At 38.2% G+C, this 17,500-nt stretch overlaps 1 protein-coding gene across 2 annotated transcripts in view; it reads left to right on the forward strand.

Moving 5' to 3' along the window:
- Positions 1–17,500, forward strand: part of LOC137997926 (cleavage stimulation factor subunit 1-like) — a 36,393-nt gene that overhangs the window by 7,545 nt on the left and 11,348 nt on the right. The window contains exons 4-12 of one of the 2 annotated variants that reach the window (XM_068844253.1): positions 8,743–8,835; positions 9,930–9,970; positions 10,597–10,713; positions 12,800–12,922; positions 13,796–13,871; positions 14,978–15,057; positions 16,022–16,081; positions 16,430–16,492; positions 16,591–16,623. In XM_068844253.1, coding sequence (XP_068700354.1) covers positions 8,743–8,835; positions 9,930–9,970; positions 10,597–10,713; positions 12,800–12,922; positions 13,796–13,871; positions 14,978–15,057; positions 16,022–16,081; positions 16,430–16,492; positions 16,591–16,623 — 686 coding nt within the window. Of the gene's footprint in view, positions 1–1,383; positions 1,923–4,748; positions 5,713–8,742; positions 8,836–9,929; positions 9,971–10,596; positions 10,714–12,799; positions 12,923–13,795; positions 13,872–14,977; positions 15,058–16,021; positions 16,082–16,429; positions 16,493–16,590; positions 16,624–17,500 lie in introns of those variants that run through there. The other variant, XM_068844251.1, reaches the window with a different exon arrangement.

Consider the following 17,500-nt stretch of genomic DNA (forward strand, 5'->3'; position numbering starts at 1 on the left):
ATTTCATGACACCCAAAATGTCCAAAAAGTAGAATAAAACATTGCAAGAAAGAGAGCAAAAGGAAAGAGAAGCATGGATGAACACAAAAGGACAAGGTTGAAACAAATTGCTTTCGGGTAATCTTGAAAAATGGCGTCCCGATGTTTTTTTCAATGTTTATGGCAAATTGCCTGGATAAAGGTCATCATCTCGTTTGTGATGTAAGGATAATTTTATCAGTAATTGGAATCCCACATTACCATTAATTTTTTGATTTTTAAACTTGTGATTACATGTAACTAAATATTTCCCCTAAACACCCTAAAATAAAGTGACAAAGCCCCTTTAAGCTGAAATTAACTCTTGTTGCTTTGTCACCTGTTTTCTTATGTGGTCTTTGACCTTTTTTATGTTCTTCTTCTTCTTCTTCTTCTTCTTCTTCTTCTTCTGCTTTTTTTAGTAAAACCTTTCAAAATCAGACCCCTCTCAGAGATCAATAATGCCAGCATACATGTATTACGTTGGCACTCATGCCCCCAGAACATTTTCATATTACAGCACTGTACATTCTCAAATTAATTCAGTCTTGCTGGTAGATCATTCAAACCTTCTTTTTTAAAAAAAGTATCAAACAAAGTGAACCTCAAGTGCTTTCTAAGTGAGCAAATGCGAGAATGATATATGTTTTGAAATGGCATTCATTGGAAACTTGGAAGAAAAAATAATATGAGTTCCAGATGGGATTTGAACCCACCACCCTCTGTGATCTAGTTGGATGCTCTAACTGCTGGGCTACCAGAGACTGGTGAGCAAGGGTGAAATGTGAGTCTTTGACTAGAACTGCCTCACACAGTTCAAGGCTGCTGCCTACAGTCTGTAACAGTCGCCCGGTCGCTTGGGGCGCCTTACATGTATTTGCTAGCCTGGGCGACCAAATTTCTGAACAAGTAGCCCGAACGGGCGCCTTACTTGATTCATTCTCACTTTCTTGTAAATATGATCCCAGCTGGAATAAATTAATTCTGGGCTCTTGAAAAAATGACTGGGGCTACTAACTTTTAATGTTGGAAGCCCGAAGGGCTCCCGGAACATTTTCTCAGGCAGCAACCTTGCAGTTACAAAGTCAAATGATGACCGAGAGCATAGCTCATACATTTAACTGCATCATGCAGCCACCTTAAAGCGTAATTATTATTTGACATCAACCAACCACCTACTGCAAGTGAGCAATTATGTGAGAATTATGTATGTTATAAACATAATATGAATCTGACTTTATCAAGGAAAAACTTGTCACCAGCACTTTGTAACAAACTCATTTTTCTGGTATGTAATGAAACTTCTAAAACGTAGAAAGCCTGATTCAGTATGTAGGGTCTCATTCCATTTCGTTGCTTGCTTAGGGAAAGATGCAACTGGAGAGTGGCAAAGCTCCACTGCAGATGAAATGTTCATGAATAATCTTGAACTTCAAAAAGTAGATCAAGAAGCTGTTAAAGACAAAACAGAGGACTCACCTTCTGCTAACATGGTTATGCAACACATCTTAAGAATTACTTCCGATAAGAAGCTTTCGCACCTTCCCCAACTGCACAATGCTAAACCAATTCAAGCATCGCATAATTTTGTTACCCCGAATGGCGATGTTGTGGATGCAGAAAGTATCTGTGAACAAGTGAAAATGGAACTTGTTAAGTACAGTGTATCCCAAGAGGTCTTTGCCAAAGCTGTCCTTGGAAAATCACAAGGATATCTTTCCGAAATGCTTAAACATGGAGAAAGCTTCTTCCGTCCTCAAGACCACACAAATTACAAGGGATGGATGAATTTCGATACCATGCGACAGTTTCTCCTAAAGCCTGAGGCCGAGCGCCTAAGAATTTATTACCAAAAGGGAGAAGAATTAAAGATGGAGAGGTTAAAACGGCGGCAAATTGAAATGGTGAGTCAATCTTCTTCACGATTATGCATTTTTCATGTATTTTTTGTTGTCATCAACTTAGAAATGATTAGTTCACTTGTTTCTGTGTCTAATTTAAGTAGCAGTCAGTAGGGAAGAGCTCTCCATGCTTGATTTGGGGCTGCATACTCCCTACAGAAGTAACTTGTGCATGCACAGTAGGCTTTCAATCCTGTTTTATGCATACAACACAAGGGACACTTCATCAGTTCATCTTTGTAGATGAAGTGGTTGCACATTCACAGCAAACATGATTATCCTGAAAGGAGGGTAAGGACTTGCCTTCATGCAATATGTTCAGGTTCATTTCCTTCACCTGGACTCTCTATTTATGACTAATGATCATAAAAACTGTCTTGCTAGTCGTTGTCGTCGCAAATACAGCAATGATGCAGCTCAACAAGGTTGAACTGAAAGCATACTGTGGTGCCTCTGGCTGCTGCTATATGGTTCATGTATGGCCTTGGAGCATAGCTCGAATCAGCTGTATGCTGGTTTTTGCTGAGGGAGGAAACAACGGAGAATCTACATGTAGAGTTGTCAGAGCAAAAAAAATTATATATGGGGGAAAGGGTACTTTTGGTACATGTAGGCTCTAAATCACAGCCCTGCTTTACGCGCAAATTAAACTTCCCCATCTGACAGTAGAACTTGTAGATTTTACTCTGGCTTAGTAACTTCTAGCCTGCAGAGCAGGTGTTTTTTTCGGAGGCGTACGCTTGTTTGTAATGGGCCGCCATTTTGAAAGCACACAGCCTGTCCTCCTCTCACTGAGTGCAATTTTCTTGACTCGCCTCAGGCCTCTGTTATTCTCGCTATCCAAGATACCTGCCGATAATTTTTACCAAAACAACAATACGCCTGCTTTGCAGGCTAAGTAACTCCACATGATCTTACACACCAGTTGGGGTAGGGTCGAACCTCTTGTTGAATGCTACAATGTATATTTCATTGGCTATAATTATAGTGTCGTACTCCCTATTGTTTTCTGTGCTAAATCCATTATTGTCTTTGTTCGTTTTATTGTTCTTTTGGCCAATCCTGAAGCCTGTTCAATGAGGTATGACATGACACACCAGTAATGTTTAAAGAACAAGCAGCAGTGTTTTATCAGAATTTAAAAACACAAGATGCAGCTGCGTGTTTTTAGACCCAATGAAACATGTTTTTTGAACGACTTAAAAACATTCCACAAAAAGCGTGTCCCTCTGGACTCAAAGCAAAGGTTCAAATTGTGAGAGAAGAATATTAGCATACCAGAAAAACAAGCTATGCCTTATTAGTATTCTTTATATAAAGAATACTAACGAGGATTGTTGTTTATCAGGATATAAAGCTCATGCATGTATTACTGTTTTGATAGGCTGTTACATGTAGGTTCATGAGTTTTTTAAGTGCTGCTGTGACCAAAAAATTAATTGTTGGTTTTCTTTGGATTTCAAAACTTTGTTAACTAAACAGTCAGTGATCCAAGCTTTAAGCCTTGATTTCAGAAAGACACCTGTTTATTTTAACTGGAATTTTCTGATTTATGGTCCGCCATTACTAACTTTAAAATCTTGAAAGAGCTGGATCGACGAGAAATGATGTCACAGACTCAATAGTTTAAGAATGCAATGCATGTGTATGTGGCTGAATTAATATGCAGCATGGGAGTTTCGGGCTTTCAGACTATTAATCTTGTGTTTTGCATTTATAATAAGCTGTATTTACACGCTGAAATTTTAAGCTAGCGAGTTAACGATGACCCTTTTCCCTAGATCCAACCCTCTGAAGTCCAATCGGTCAGTTTGGGATGTGAGTAATGGCGGACTGTGAAATCCAAAAATTACACTCGAAGTAAACAGCATTTGGATGAAAAGCTCAAAATTTTTCTATTCAATTGTTAAGCAATCACACTTTCTGAAAAAGAGGAAGCGACCAGATAAACATCATTAAATTCTCAACCTCCGATAATGCAATTCTCATGCTCTGATTGGTTTATTCAATCTTGTTTATCAGCTCATATACTTTAGTTTGACCTTATATGGTAAATGATTGGTATAAAGCAAAAGAAAAACGTTTTTGTGGAAAGTATGGATCAATTTCGAAGCCTACAGTAGAAGTACGTGAAAATTAAGGCACATGTGTAAGAAATGTTTTTGTGATGAGCCTGCGTCTGTCTGACCGCTAGGTATTACACAACATTGTGTCTTCATCAAGTTTTTTCGATTTCGCTAGGATTTTCTCCCTTTTTTGCTTGTATTTCGTACTTCCAAACTTTTGGAGTTTAAGGAATAATCAATAAAACAGCGAAATTATGCTACTGATGTGCCCTATATCATTCTTCAGTGTGAAAGAAAATCACAGTGAGAAACCAAATATGTTTTGCAGTTCTTTATTTATTTTAGCAATAGTTGCAATTGGCTACGCTTTTATTTCGAAAGAGTGAAGGTGAAAACTAGTTTCAAATTTGCAACTTCTCCAAATATTTTAGTCACAAAGGGAAAAAAATTCAGTTGCAAAAGTGACTATATTGGTTGCAATTTCAAGCCCTGTTTAATTACTGGTAGAGGCTGAATGATTATGAATAGTGTATTCCCCAATCATGCACTGCTGAAACCTTTTAAGCGTTTAGTGGAGGTAACTCTTATACAAACATAGTTTACATATACATGTATATGTACAATGTATTAAACAATTACGGCCTCCAGAATGACCCACATTGGAGTTTTTGTTTGGTAGGCTAGGGCGTTTTGAAAATAATTTATTGTAGTGTCTTTCTGCAAGTGAAATATTGTCGGATTTCCCTTTTCTGTTGTTCTTCAGGGGCTAACTGAGGACATGATCAAGAAGAAAAGACGGATAATTCCCACAGAAGCTAAAGCTGCTATGGAGGATTATTACACCTACAACAGGTACTTATCCATGGACAAGCGTCAAACACTAGCCAACCAGTTGGCTATTCCAGAACAGTGCGTCAGTGACTTTTTCAAGAATCTGCGATCTAGAAAGAAACATGAGGACCGCATGAAGTATTTGCTCAAAGGTCTTTCAAATGATTTCAAACAAACTGAGCAAGGTGATTCAGAAGCTGATTCAAATGGGCTGGAAAAGAGTGCAAATAATCTGCCTTGTTGCTCAGGTATTCAAAGTGAACCAGAGGCAAATTCTGGCAAATCAGCAGGAAAGCCTCCAGCCTTGATTCGACAGTGTGGAAGGAGGCCCAACATTGCCCCTGCTGTGTTTGCTGGAGCCTCTCCGGCCAAAGAGGTTCCTGAGACGGACTTAGTGGTTTCAAAAATTGCTTCTCTGACTCAGGGCCAGAAGCTAACGCAAAAACAGACGCGACCAGAAGAGGTGGAATATTCAGATACTGCAAGTGGTGATGATGAATGCCACGAAGTGACAACAATGCACACAGGCACACCAGGTCACCAATCTACTCAGGAAGGGCTTGGCCATGAAAGGAATGGTGTGCTATCCAGAGAATCATCCTCTGGTGTCGAAACGGTACAAACGTTCTCGTTTGACAGTTTGATTGACGGCTCAATGATGCTTCATGAAGGGACACCTGAGCATGAAGCACTGGATGTTGGGAGGCAGATATATGTAGTGCATTTAAACAACCACTTGGAAACCATTGTTCGAAACTGAAGCTCCATAACAGTGCTTATGATGGGTCACATTTCCCTTGTATGCAACATTTTAAAACCAGCTCTGTTGTTGGCAATTTTAAAATGTAGCGACCAAAAGAAATGAATATTTCACAAAAAAAAAACCTTGCCGTTGGACACCTTTCCTGTAATGAGTGGATGAAATTTAATCAATCGTCCACAAGTATAACAATCTTAGCAATTTTCCAGTGATTTCCTAGGGATTCCTTACTGAGCTGGAAAAAAAAAGATTGTTATCATTTGAAGTATTTAAGTCTTCTAATAATATTATCATTATTATGGAGAAAAGGTACATTTTCCACGCTACTTTCAATAGAAACATTGGAAAATGCAACATTTTTTCTGTTTTGACTTGTACAGTGCACATTTAGTCAAAATAATGACTTTTTATTTAGTCATTTTACCTGGCAAAGCACTACACCCAGTTTTTCCTGCTGATTATGGTTCAATCAATTTAAGGACGGTGCCTACTATTGTTATTGCGCATATGTTCTGCGCATCTGCAGATATTCGGATTTCCTATCGGTAGTGCTTACTAATGCAGGGACATTTTTGCGTGGTTTAAATTTATGCGGAGAAAGCAGAACTTAGCAAAGGCTCTTGGTATCCAAAAAGAAAATTGGGGGTAACCATGCATTTTTCAGAGATAATTAAGCTTTAATTTGGAAAGGAGTGCCATACATTGCTTTGAATTTTAAAGCTTTTTGCTAATATTGGTAATTAATTATCTTTGAAAAATACGTGGTTAACCCCCAATTTTCTTTTTGGATTTTAATGACACTTGCTGAGATCTGCTTTTCCTGCATATTCATAAAGCCGCACAAAAATACCTTTGAATTAGTAGGCACTGTCCTTAATGGATTTAAGGGCTACAGAGCATTTGGGGTGTCAATGGGTTAACCCATTGATTCCTGAACGGTTTTAACATCACTGTTGAATGGATGTTGAAGCCAACTGTATTTGCCTGGCCTTAAGTCTCAAAATGTCACCTTACCAATCCTTTTTTGGTTGGTTAATTATTTCTATCAACTTGTTTGCTAAAACCATATTTTAAAAAGAATGTAGTAAATCAAAGCTTTGACCTGTGGGATGCTTTTGTGTGTCATTAATTTTTGATGCGTTGTGGCTGAATTCCAAGCACAAATTAGGCATTTCCGAGTTCATGTCTGCCTCCTCTTCAAAGCGAGTCTAAGTGCAAAGTTTTTGTGATGGTAATAGATCTCTTTAGCTTGTACATTTTGTTTTCCCATTTCAGACCACGTGATGTTACTGCAGGGAGAACTTTCTTTCAAATGTCGTCCTATGCATGTGAATATGTATGCATAACTTATGAAAAAACAAAAGGAAAATTCCCTTGAGAACATCACGTGGTCTGAAATGGGAAAACAAAACGTACAAGCTAAAGAGGTCTATTAATTCTACTTTACATATGAATCAAAACTAATTTTCATAAGAAAAAATCTGCACTTGCACTCGCTTTGAAAAATGAGGTAGACATGAACTTGGACATGGCCAATTTGGATAGTACATGTATGTGGCATAAAGAAAATTGATTTCAAATCTTTTAAATTCATGAAATTGGAAAGTGATTGAATCATAAAAAATTACAAAACTAATACTTATTTTGATTAAAGAAGGTGTTTCAGCGAGATCATCCTCCGTGAAAGTTTCCCTGGTGGGGGCATGTTTGGATTTTCAAATTGGTCAAGCGTAACTTACGAAAGTGCTAAGAGGCTGCTTAAAAATGTGTAGGAAGTCATGAATGGAAACTTTAAACAGAAAATAGTCCACTTAAGAGTATAAAACTAAAACAGTGGATAGCATTGAAGGCGCACTCTTATTGGCTTCTCAAACTCCGAATATCCTTTGCTGTGCACCTCCAAGCAGTTTGCGCTGGATTTGCGCCCGAAAATAGTGTTATTGTTGCAGGAATAAATCATCGGGTTAAAATCATCTTTTTGTGATAATTATGTTTCTCACTGTTTTAGCATATATAAAAACAACTGTTCGCCTTGGTGGTCAGTGGTGGAGGTTTACCAAGCTGCAAAACAGGGAGGAAAATGTCCACCACCAACCACCTCCACTTTAGTGAATCGTTGTTAACTGCCTTAACACACACAGTGTTTGTGTGCTATAAATTATGCGATACAGAGGGTAAAGAACATAACAAATGAAACCTTGTTCTCTGTTTTTTATTGACAAGATGGCATAGTGCTCTTTTGAAATGTTTGTGATTTGTGCTAAATACCACCATCCAGGCTACAAGTACTTGCATGCTGTCTCACTTGGTTTTCAAGATATTTTACAATAGTCACATGTAAAATAAAGTAATTTAAAAGAAAATATGTATGAAGAAAATCTGATGTAAATAATGTTGTATTATTTCTTAGTATTTATCGGTAATTAAGAGATAATTGCATAGCTGGGATGTGTAATGTAATCAAACAATGCAGAACATACCAGTTAATAAACGTTTATGAAATGTAAGAAATGTAACTTGTTATCTAGTGAGTTGTTGATAAAATATGAAGTGTTTAGTGTTCCAGTGAAACTTATGGGCTGGTGCAATTTGAAGTCTGATAAAAATACGAATGTGAAGTTCAAATTGAATGAGAAAAATCATGAGATTACAAGATACCTTATTATTATGCAGAAGCAACACACTCGTGTCATGCAATCAGGAAATAGTTGCACCATCCAGGGGTCGCATTTGATTGGCTATCTGTGAGTTTCTTCCATTTATTGACCAATCAGAATGCTTGGATTTTACCTCTTTTTTTTTTTTGCACTAAATTACCTCTGTTCTGCCCTATGTTACCAGAAAACTACTTTTATTTGATTGACCATCTGTGACTTTCTTACATTATTGACCAATCAGAATGCTTGGATTTTACCTCTTTTGTTTTTTTTTTTCACTAAATTACCTCTGTTCTGCCCTATGTTACCAGAAAACTACTTATATTTGATTGGCTATCTGTGAGTTTCTTCCATTATTGACCAATCAGAATGTTTGGATTGTATCTCTTTTTTTTTTCACTGAATTACCTCTGTTCTGCCCCATGTTACCAGAAAACTGCTTTTCTCTTGCAGGAGAAATTTTTCTTTGTATATTATTATGGGTAAAAGCCATCATTCATTTTTTCCAGATCATGGCACCAGCCCACCAGCTGCAATGTATGAAACTTACTACGTGACAGCTCATAAGGCTCCATGTAGAACAGCAAGCTTTAGCCAAAATGGTATGTCTGAAATCATGATAATTTTATTATTCTTCCAAAATGGGACAATGATTATTGTTGCAGCATGTGTAACTTACAGTACAGCCCTGGAGCAAAATTTAATAATAATATTGTCAACACTAGAGTGAGGTCTTAATGGGAAAATCTCAAACTGCGACCTTGCAGTGCGAGGTCAAGTACAGTACAGTAAGGCTAAGATTTGAGGTTTTCCTGTAAAGACTGAACACTTGAGGTCAATAATTTGTTTATTGTATGCCTTTACATTATTTTGGTTCAAGTAGAGGAGATAATGCAAGTACATGTACGTGTACTTATATATAAATTATGTTTTAAGTTTGTTCATCATTTCAAAAAGTACAATTTGGTAAGGAAAGTTTCATCAACATTCTCAAAAATCAACTGCCAAACAAACTGCAATGAACAAGTGAAGTGCTACTGGGAACACGTTGGCTTCCCTGTCTGAATAATACTCTTTAGTATAAATACACAGGTAATTATACAAAATCGCGCGCTCTCATTATCTCGCTATCTTGGATTATCAGCCGATAATCACCTCGACGGACAAAATGGCTGCCAGTGGTCGTTTTGCCACTGTAAGTAAAGATGATTTCGAGTTGAAATGTTTTTTTTTTCTCTTTTTTGAAATAATCACCTGTGTATTTATACTAAAACAATTATTCGCCTCAGGCTCAGTGATTATCGGTGAATATTCACCGATAATCACTTCGCCTTTGGCGAATAATTGTTAAGCGTTAAAAAATGAAAATAGTAAGGGATGGCGCAGTGGTGAGAACACTCGCCTCCCACCAATGTGGCCCGGGTTCGATTCCCAGACTCGGCGTCATATGTGGGTTGAGTTTGTTGGTTCTCTACTCTGCACCGAGAGGTTTTTCTCCAGGTACTCCGGTTTTCCCCTCTCCTCAAAAACCAACGTTTGATTTCATTTGCATTAACTTGTTAATTTCAATTTACAGTGTCCCCAATTAGTGCTCTACAGCGCTAGAAGATTAGACACTTAAATAAAGTTCCTTTCCTTTCCTTTTAACACCTTATTAATATTTGTTTATTAATTTTGTTGTACTGTATTATTTTAGGTCGGCTGATAGCCACTGGCTCTGTGGATGCTTCAATTAAGGCAGGAACATTTTTGATCCTAAATGTACTTGGTATCATCATGCCAATCGGCAGGGACAAAACACAGGTCACAGGTCATTGTTTTCCCAATACAGAAAGTATCCTAAACATTCATAAAAGCTAACGTTAGGCCTAAAAACGTTTCTTTAGGCCTAATTAGGCCAAAGGTTAGCTTTTATGAATATTTAGGATACTTTTCTTTAGGCCTAAGGTTAGCTTTTATGAATGTTTGGGATACTTTCTTTATTGGTAAAACAATGACCTCTGTTTTGTACCTGCCGTATGCCAATCCTGAATGGGTTAAAAAGGGACTTTGGCAGGATGGTCTATTTTCCATGATGCGTCACTCAAAGGGCAGAATTCAAAACACGTTAAGTGGAAGTAGAGGTTGTGAAGCCATTGACTCCTAAACGCCCCCTCCCCCCAACCCCCAAACCCCTCCCCCCCCCTCCCCCGTTGGTTAATAAAATCATCTGGCTTTAAACTGAGTAAAATCTACTACGTTTCACTCCCAGGGGTCAATGAGTTCAATTGGCATTCACAAAGTGGTGGAGTTCATTGTCACATTTTAGTGGTCAGCAGGGTTTTTTAAAATGTTTAACAAGTTCCTCCTTGTGTGGCTTTTAGGTGTTGGATGTCGAGCGAATGGTAGCAAAGAACACAATGCCCCAATCACAAGACCAGGGTGTGGGTACAAACCTTGAGAATCATCCTGTTATAAGGACTCTCTATGATCATATGGAGGTAATGCAGGATTCCACTTAAAAATGTTAATGACAATTCAGTATGATATTTGACAATTAACAATTAGTCCATGAGTGTGCATTGGATATGATATCATGGTGAGCCAATGAGGTGCGTTGTGCCTAGTTGGCTGTAATCAGTCTCATATCCAACAAGCGTAAATGGAATATTGTTTTGTCAAATTTTCATCAAATTCTTAACGTGTCAGATGTTGTGTCCCAGGAAATTTTGCTTCCCACGCAACAAATTCTTCAGCTTGGGAACACTTGATGCAATCAGTTTCCATATTAGGTCATCAGTATATGAGCTGATAATGGAGACTGAGTGAACCAATCAGAAAGCTAGAAACGCAATATCCAAGATCGAAAATTTAATAAATAGCAAAAATTCCTTTTCTATCGCTACTTTTCCGCACTTGTATCATCATAATCTTCTGCCCATTAGCTTTTGCAATCCCTTTTCAACTAGTTGTCAGGTTCACCAATACGAAACTCCTTTGCTTCTTATTACAGACCTCATTTTTTTGTAGAATGAATATTAAGCAGTTCAGCATCCTTTATGAAGGACCAAAAAATCTGGAATTTGTTGCGTGGCTGTTTCACTAATTAGTTCGCCATCTGTTTTTGTTTTTAAAAGCAAACTGAAGGATTATCGTGCTGAAAACTGATTTAATACTGTTTTAAAATTTGCGTTTTATTTGCGCACTCTGTACTTTATCATGTAATTTATGTACTGTATGTAATAATTAGACCAAGGAAGCCAATTTAATATAAGCTCCAAGCTTCAATAGGCTTACTTGTCACACCTATCTTAAAGGTTTATTTAATTAACAACTTTTGATCAAGCTTTGTTGTGCATCCTTTACATGTGTGTGGCTAACTGAATAAATAAAAGAAACTGAAAATAAAAAACCACCAAGAAGGGCAGCATTCAGGCAACATGCATGCCTTTGAAAATCCTGATACTGTTCGAATGTTACACTTGTTTGTACTTGTTATCTAAATTTCAGAAGTTAGGATCAGAATTCGAAAAAATCTGCTCTATCACAAAAGTGACATAATCTCATCCACTTATCATGGGGACCTTGCCTGTTAAAGTTAAAGTGAATGCTTGCGGTGTTTTGGTCAAAGCCCAGTAGCTGTTGTGATCACTTTAGCAGCTCTAGTAACTTCAGGAATGGATCAAGTTTTTCAGTGAAATAGTATTTCAAATTCAAGATTTAAACATGGTGTTTTCATTTCTTTCCTTTGTTCCACTTTCTCTTCATTATAGCTTAATTTGTTCTTAGGCCCTCTATGGTGCCACACTTTACAGTCACTGCTTCACAATTTTTTGTGTCGAAATGATAGCCAGAAAAAACTCTGTAGACAAAACTGGCTTTTACTGCGATTTTCACAATTTTGACGTGGACCATCAATCAAATTTACGAACATAGCCGGGAAGATCGACTACGCCTCTTGAAAGTGAATTGGAGTTTTGTTTAGTTTAAAGCTTGAATACCACTATGATATCTTTAGAGGTTCTTCGGTAAAAGGATTCGTACAGATTCCATCACTTTCCATCGGCTTCGATGTACCGCGGGAACCAAAGATTCTGATTGGTAGGTTAGAGCGGTTTTCAAATGAGTGTCGTAAAACCAAAACCAAAGTAATTACTTTGGCCAATCAAAAAGGACGGAGACAATCCAATTAAACCAATCAAAACTCGAAGTAATTACACGTAGCCGACACAAAGCGCGGGAAAATGTGCACGCGCGAGCCACGATTGGTTTTGGTTTCGCTTCTGATTGGTTGAAAAAGTAGCGCCAGAACTTTGAACCAATCACTGAGTGAAGTAATCATAAAGCAAAGTAATTCACTAATTACTTTCGACACTCAATTGAAAACCACTCTATGTCAGGCGTCAGTTGATTTCGGCATCCGCGGTTTTCGGGTCAACACCTAGGCTTTGCGTCTGAGGTTAGATTGATGGAAACCAAAACGCAGTTTTGTCCGTTTCGGTTTGAAGATAAGATTCCGCAGAATTATGAAAATCGCAGTAAGTCATAAAATTAGGAGAGAGAATGAAATGAATTATTTTGTTACAGGAAGTGACATCTGTTGAATTTCACCCCAGTGCACTGGTATTAGCTTCAGGCAGCAAGGATTGTACTGTGAAACTGTTTGACATATCAAAACCCTCCGTGAAAAAGGCCTACAGATCTATCCAGGTAGGCATGTTTTTATCCTATAGGATGAGGAATGCTGTGGAAGATATTTTTCTTACTTTACACGTGAAGAGTTTTTTTTTCTGATATCCTTTGGTTGAGTGTGGACAAGTTAAGCTTAGTTTGAAGGCTGATTTAACGTGTCCCGCTCCTATGCGGACTGTAGTTATGCAAGCTCTGTTGCCATTTAATTCTGTAACTTTTCTTCATCGCGTTTTTACCAGCCTGCAAGCAGGCTCTTCCGTTGAAAATGGCGCGTGGTCGAAATATAAGGGCTAAGGTTACTAGTAACCAAGCCCCGATATTTCGATGCCGCGAAGCCCCTATATTTCGACCGCGAGCCATTTTCAATAGAAGCAAGCAGGCTACGTTTTTACTTACTTTCTTGGGTCGTACAGTAAACACCCGCTTATAAGAACCTAGAATTTAAGAACCTTTTAGGCAAAAAATTTCATTTTAAACCCCCTCTTACAAAGCAACCAGGTTAGCCTAAAAAATTAAACATGTTCTCCTTTTAGAAAATGGCCTTTAAATGTCAGGTGGCTGGAACAAATTGCACTTTAACTGTACAGACCTTGTTCAAAACTTATTTTTCATGGTTATGAAATACAAAGTTATCAGCGTCCTTATCATAGAAAATCAGTCATACCATATCATGGAGTAGACATCTTTTGTGGAAATAAGAACCTATTTAAGAACCCAGATAGCCTAAAACGACTGTAAATACCATTTTAACAAGAACCTATTTCTAACTTGGAAAAATTTAGGTTCTCATAAGCTGGCTGTACTTTCTTTATATGGCAAATAAATAAATAAACAAACAAACTTAGCTTCTCGATACGTTAAGAATAAAATTCTGGTATTTTTTTACCACAGGAAGCAGAAGTCGTCACATCAATGTCTTTTCATCCCACAGGGGACTTTATTCTTGTTGGCACAGAACACCCGACTAGTAAGTGATTGCAAACTATAACGCTGATCTGAGGGAAGGTATCTTACCAGTTTCAGGCGGGTTTTAAGCTACGGTAATACGAGCAACAAAAACGTCCAACTTGTCTCGCAACATTGCAGCTGTGAAACTAGTCGAAAACTATTTGAAAAGCGATGGTGCGCATTTTACATCCCACGCACAACCTGGAACCTGTCTCGCAACAAAAAAAATGTGTTGATTTTGTTGCAGAAATTAGAACGGACCTCTACTTTCTGTAACACGCTGCAGCAGCTTGCGACACATTTTTTTTGCTGCGAGACAAGTTGTGCGTGGGATGTAAAAAGCGCAACAATGTTGCGAGACAAGTTGGACGTTTTTGTTGCTCGTATTACCGTAGCTTCAGTTGATTGACATCAGAGAGAAAGTAAAATAATGTACTGGCAAATCACAACAGGTATAAAAAACGGGATGAATCAATCAGGATAAGAAGTAATTTACATGAAAATTAGAGAGCTTTAGATTCTAGGACGAGAACGACTACGAGTACGAAATTGTCATATAGAACAACAGTGAGCGCGCTTTAATGCCAGCGTCATTTTGGCGGGAAAAACGTGACATCGTCGTCATTTTAATACGAGGTTTTGCAAAAATGTGGTCGTGTCAAAACAAGTCAACAACAGGGTAGCAGTTTTGGCATTTTTCGATCAGCAAAAAGGCCCAGGTAACAGCAACAAGAATAACTGAGCAACCTATTCTGCTAACAAAGAGTAAGATTAATCGTACGGGTCATAAAATTTCGAAGTATTTCGCTAAAAACTACCAGTCAAAACTCGTACTCGTTCTTGTCCTCGTCCTAGAATCTAAAGGTCCCTATATTGACTCAAAACGCGGGAGAATTCTCCCGCGCAAATGGCGATTCAGCCTGAAAAGGCGGAGCGAGATTTTTGAGCCAGTCACTTAGCGAAACAATCCCAAGCCATCATCATAAATTATAAGTTTCAACACTCATCTGCAAACTTCTTATGGGTTTTTGAGAGACTTTAGACATTGTACAGTCACAAAACAGAATATTCTTTTTAACTTTGAGCGGATTTTGTGCCCAAGAATATTTTCTGTTTCACTTGCAGTTCGTCTCTATGATACAATAACTGGCCAGTGTTTTGTTGCCTCGAATCCTCGGGAATATCACACGGGGCCCATTAATATGGTGAGTGCTTTAAAAATGACATCGTGTTTACTTTAACCATTCTTAACTTTGAGGCCAAATCATTTGAATAATAATAATAATAATAATAATAATAATAATAATAATAATAATAATAATAATAATAACAATAACAATAATAATAATTTTGACACCCATTTTGTTGAGAAAGACAAAGAAACGGTGGACAAATATCGGGATCTGAAATGGGAATTGGAGAGGATTTGGAGCTGCATTGAAGTGATGATTCCCGTAGTAATAGGAGCTTTGGGTACAATCTCAAAGAATTTCAACCATTGGTTAGTTAAGACCAGCGATAATCTGAACTGTGGAACCCTCAAAAAGGCCTGCCTCCTTGGAACGGCTAGGATTTTGAGATATGCACTGAACATCTAAGGTTGCGGGTTGCAACTTGATATTCAGTTGAGCATTACCAGGTTTTAAAAATCAGTTTAGCTGTGGGATGACAAATTAAAAAAAAATAATAAAATAATAATAATAATAATAATAATCATCATCAAATCATCACCACCACTTAAGAGTTAGGTTGTGTTAGTTGGAAACCTCTAGGAGCAGATTAGAGAACCAGCAATTAAACTTAACTCACATGTGATGCAGAAACCAGGAAATCTTGGTTTACACGAGTGCTCTAACCACTACCAGGAGGCCAAGACTAAGAGCGAACAACTCCCACACCAAGACGGCAATGTTACAGACCGATTTTTTTTTTACAGTACCTTTTCCGAAAAAAACAAAGGCACTTCCGCTATGACGTCAGGTTAGTTTCTTGTGAGGTTGGTCCTTGGGCTCCTGCGGGAGTCTTATTCGCGGGAAGTTCAACCTAAAAATAAATCGGTCTGTGAAAAAGCTGCGACAGGAATATAGGGCTGCTGTTCGCTCCAAGTTATGGGTTACGGCCACTACAACAACCCATTTCACCATTAATTTCTTTTTTGGTGATTTGCAGGTAAAATACTCTTCGGCAGCTAATCTTTATGCATCTTGCAGCAAAGATGGATCAATAAAGGTATCAAGTCTGAAATTCAACGGGGGTTGCAAATAGCTTTTGACGCAGGCGAGTCCTACTCAATTAGCAACTTCAGCTACTATGGCATCGACCGCGTCAATTGAAAATTTTACTTTGCCCTATATCGAACAATTTAGCTTTGGAATATTTCGCTTACACTTGCCAACCCGTGCGAGCTGGAATACTCATTCGCGAAGTGATTACGCCAGTTCCTGCACTGAAGAACTTAGTTATTGTTTAGAGCTTGTTATTCTGTCCAGTTCCAGGGCTCGATTGTCGTTCGCTTTGATGTTAAATAATTCAGTATTACTACACTAGTCTATGGATCCTTTTTATATTTTGCTTCAGATTTGGGATGGTGTCAGTAACAAATGCATACAAACATTTCCACAGGCACACAACGGGGCCGAGGTAGGGTGTGTCACTGAGACTTGTTCACCTCGTGTTTTCTTTTGGTTTTTTTTTTTTGTGTGTGTTCAGTTTCTCATTTGTGGTCATTGTTTTTACAGGTTTATTCCGTTCGTTTTTCTCAAAACTCAAAGGTAACTGGATTACGTCGTTTTAAATTGAATCGGACATCTTTTAGGGAGTTTACGCAGCTTGTCATATTCTGCTCTCTGTCAATGTTTTGCGAAAACAGTTGAGAGTTCAGTTAAGAAATAAGGACTTCAAGATCTAGAACCGCGAAGTCTACGAAGACTTCACTTTAGAATCTAACTTTGCACAATCCAAGTCTTTCGCGGTTATTCACTTCGTACAATGTGGGCGAATTATCCTAAAACTGAATTTATACGAGCGGTTTCAGGGAAAAATGTAGAATGAAAGATTCGCATTTGTGCGCTCACGTTATCATTAAAGGCCTGGCCAAACGCTCACAACATTTGAACGCAACATCTTGCAACATTGTTGCATGATGTTGCGACATGTGTTGAACAGGGTGGCCAAACGCACGCAACATTTCCATAATTTTCAACGCAACATGTCAATGTTCATGTGCCCCAGGCCCCTGGGGCGCAAGAAGTGGACCTAACGCGCATGCCCTAGCGCTATAATAGGGAGCTTACGAAATGACGACGCCGACTGCATCGACGACGCTACAAAACAATAGGTTTAGTGAGCAAAAACAATGGTTCTGCACGCTCTGCACGTGCGTTTTACATTTTGGTATATTTCTTTGGCGTCATCTCCAAAATGACGACGTGAAATGACCAAATTCAAGGTTCTGTGGAGGACGTTAGCACATGACGATGAATTTTCAGTTCTCTCTCTACTCTTCCAGCCCACTTATACCAGTTTAATTCCTCGACAGTTACTACACATTTTTAACGCGAAACGACATGAAATAGTTTCGTAGTGATATGAATAACGCGAACTTGTATTTTAAAATGAAATCCTCGTAGCCGTCGTCGTCCTCGTTTC

Source organism: Montipora foliosa, chromosome 3 (assembly GCF_036669935.1).
Source record: "Montipora foliosa isolate CH-2021 chromosome 3, ASM3666993v2, whole genome shotgun sequence".
NCBI classification, from domain to species: Eukaryota; Metazoa; Cnidaria; class Anthozoa; order Scleractinia; family Acroporidae; genus Montipora; species Montipora foliosa.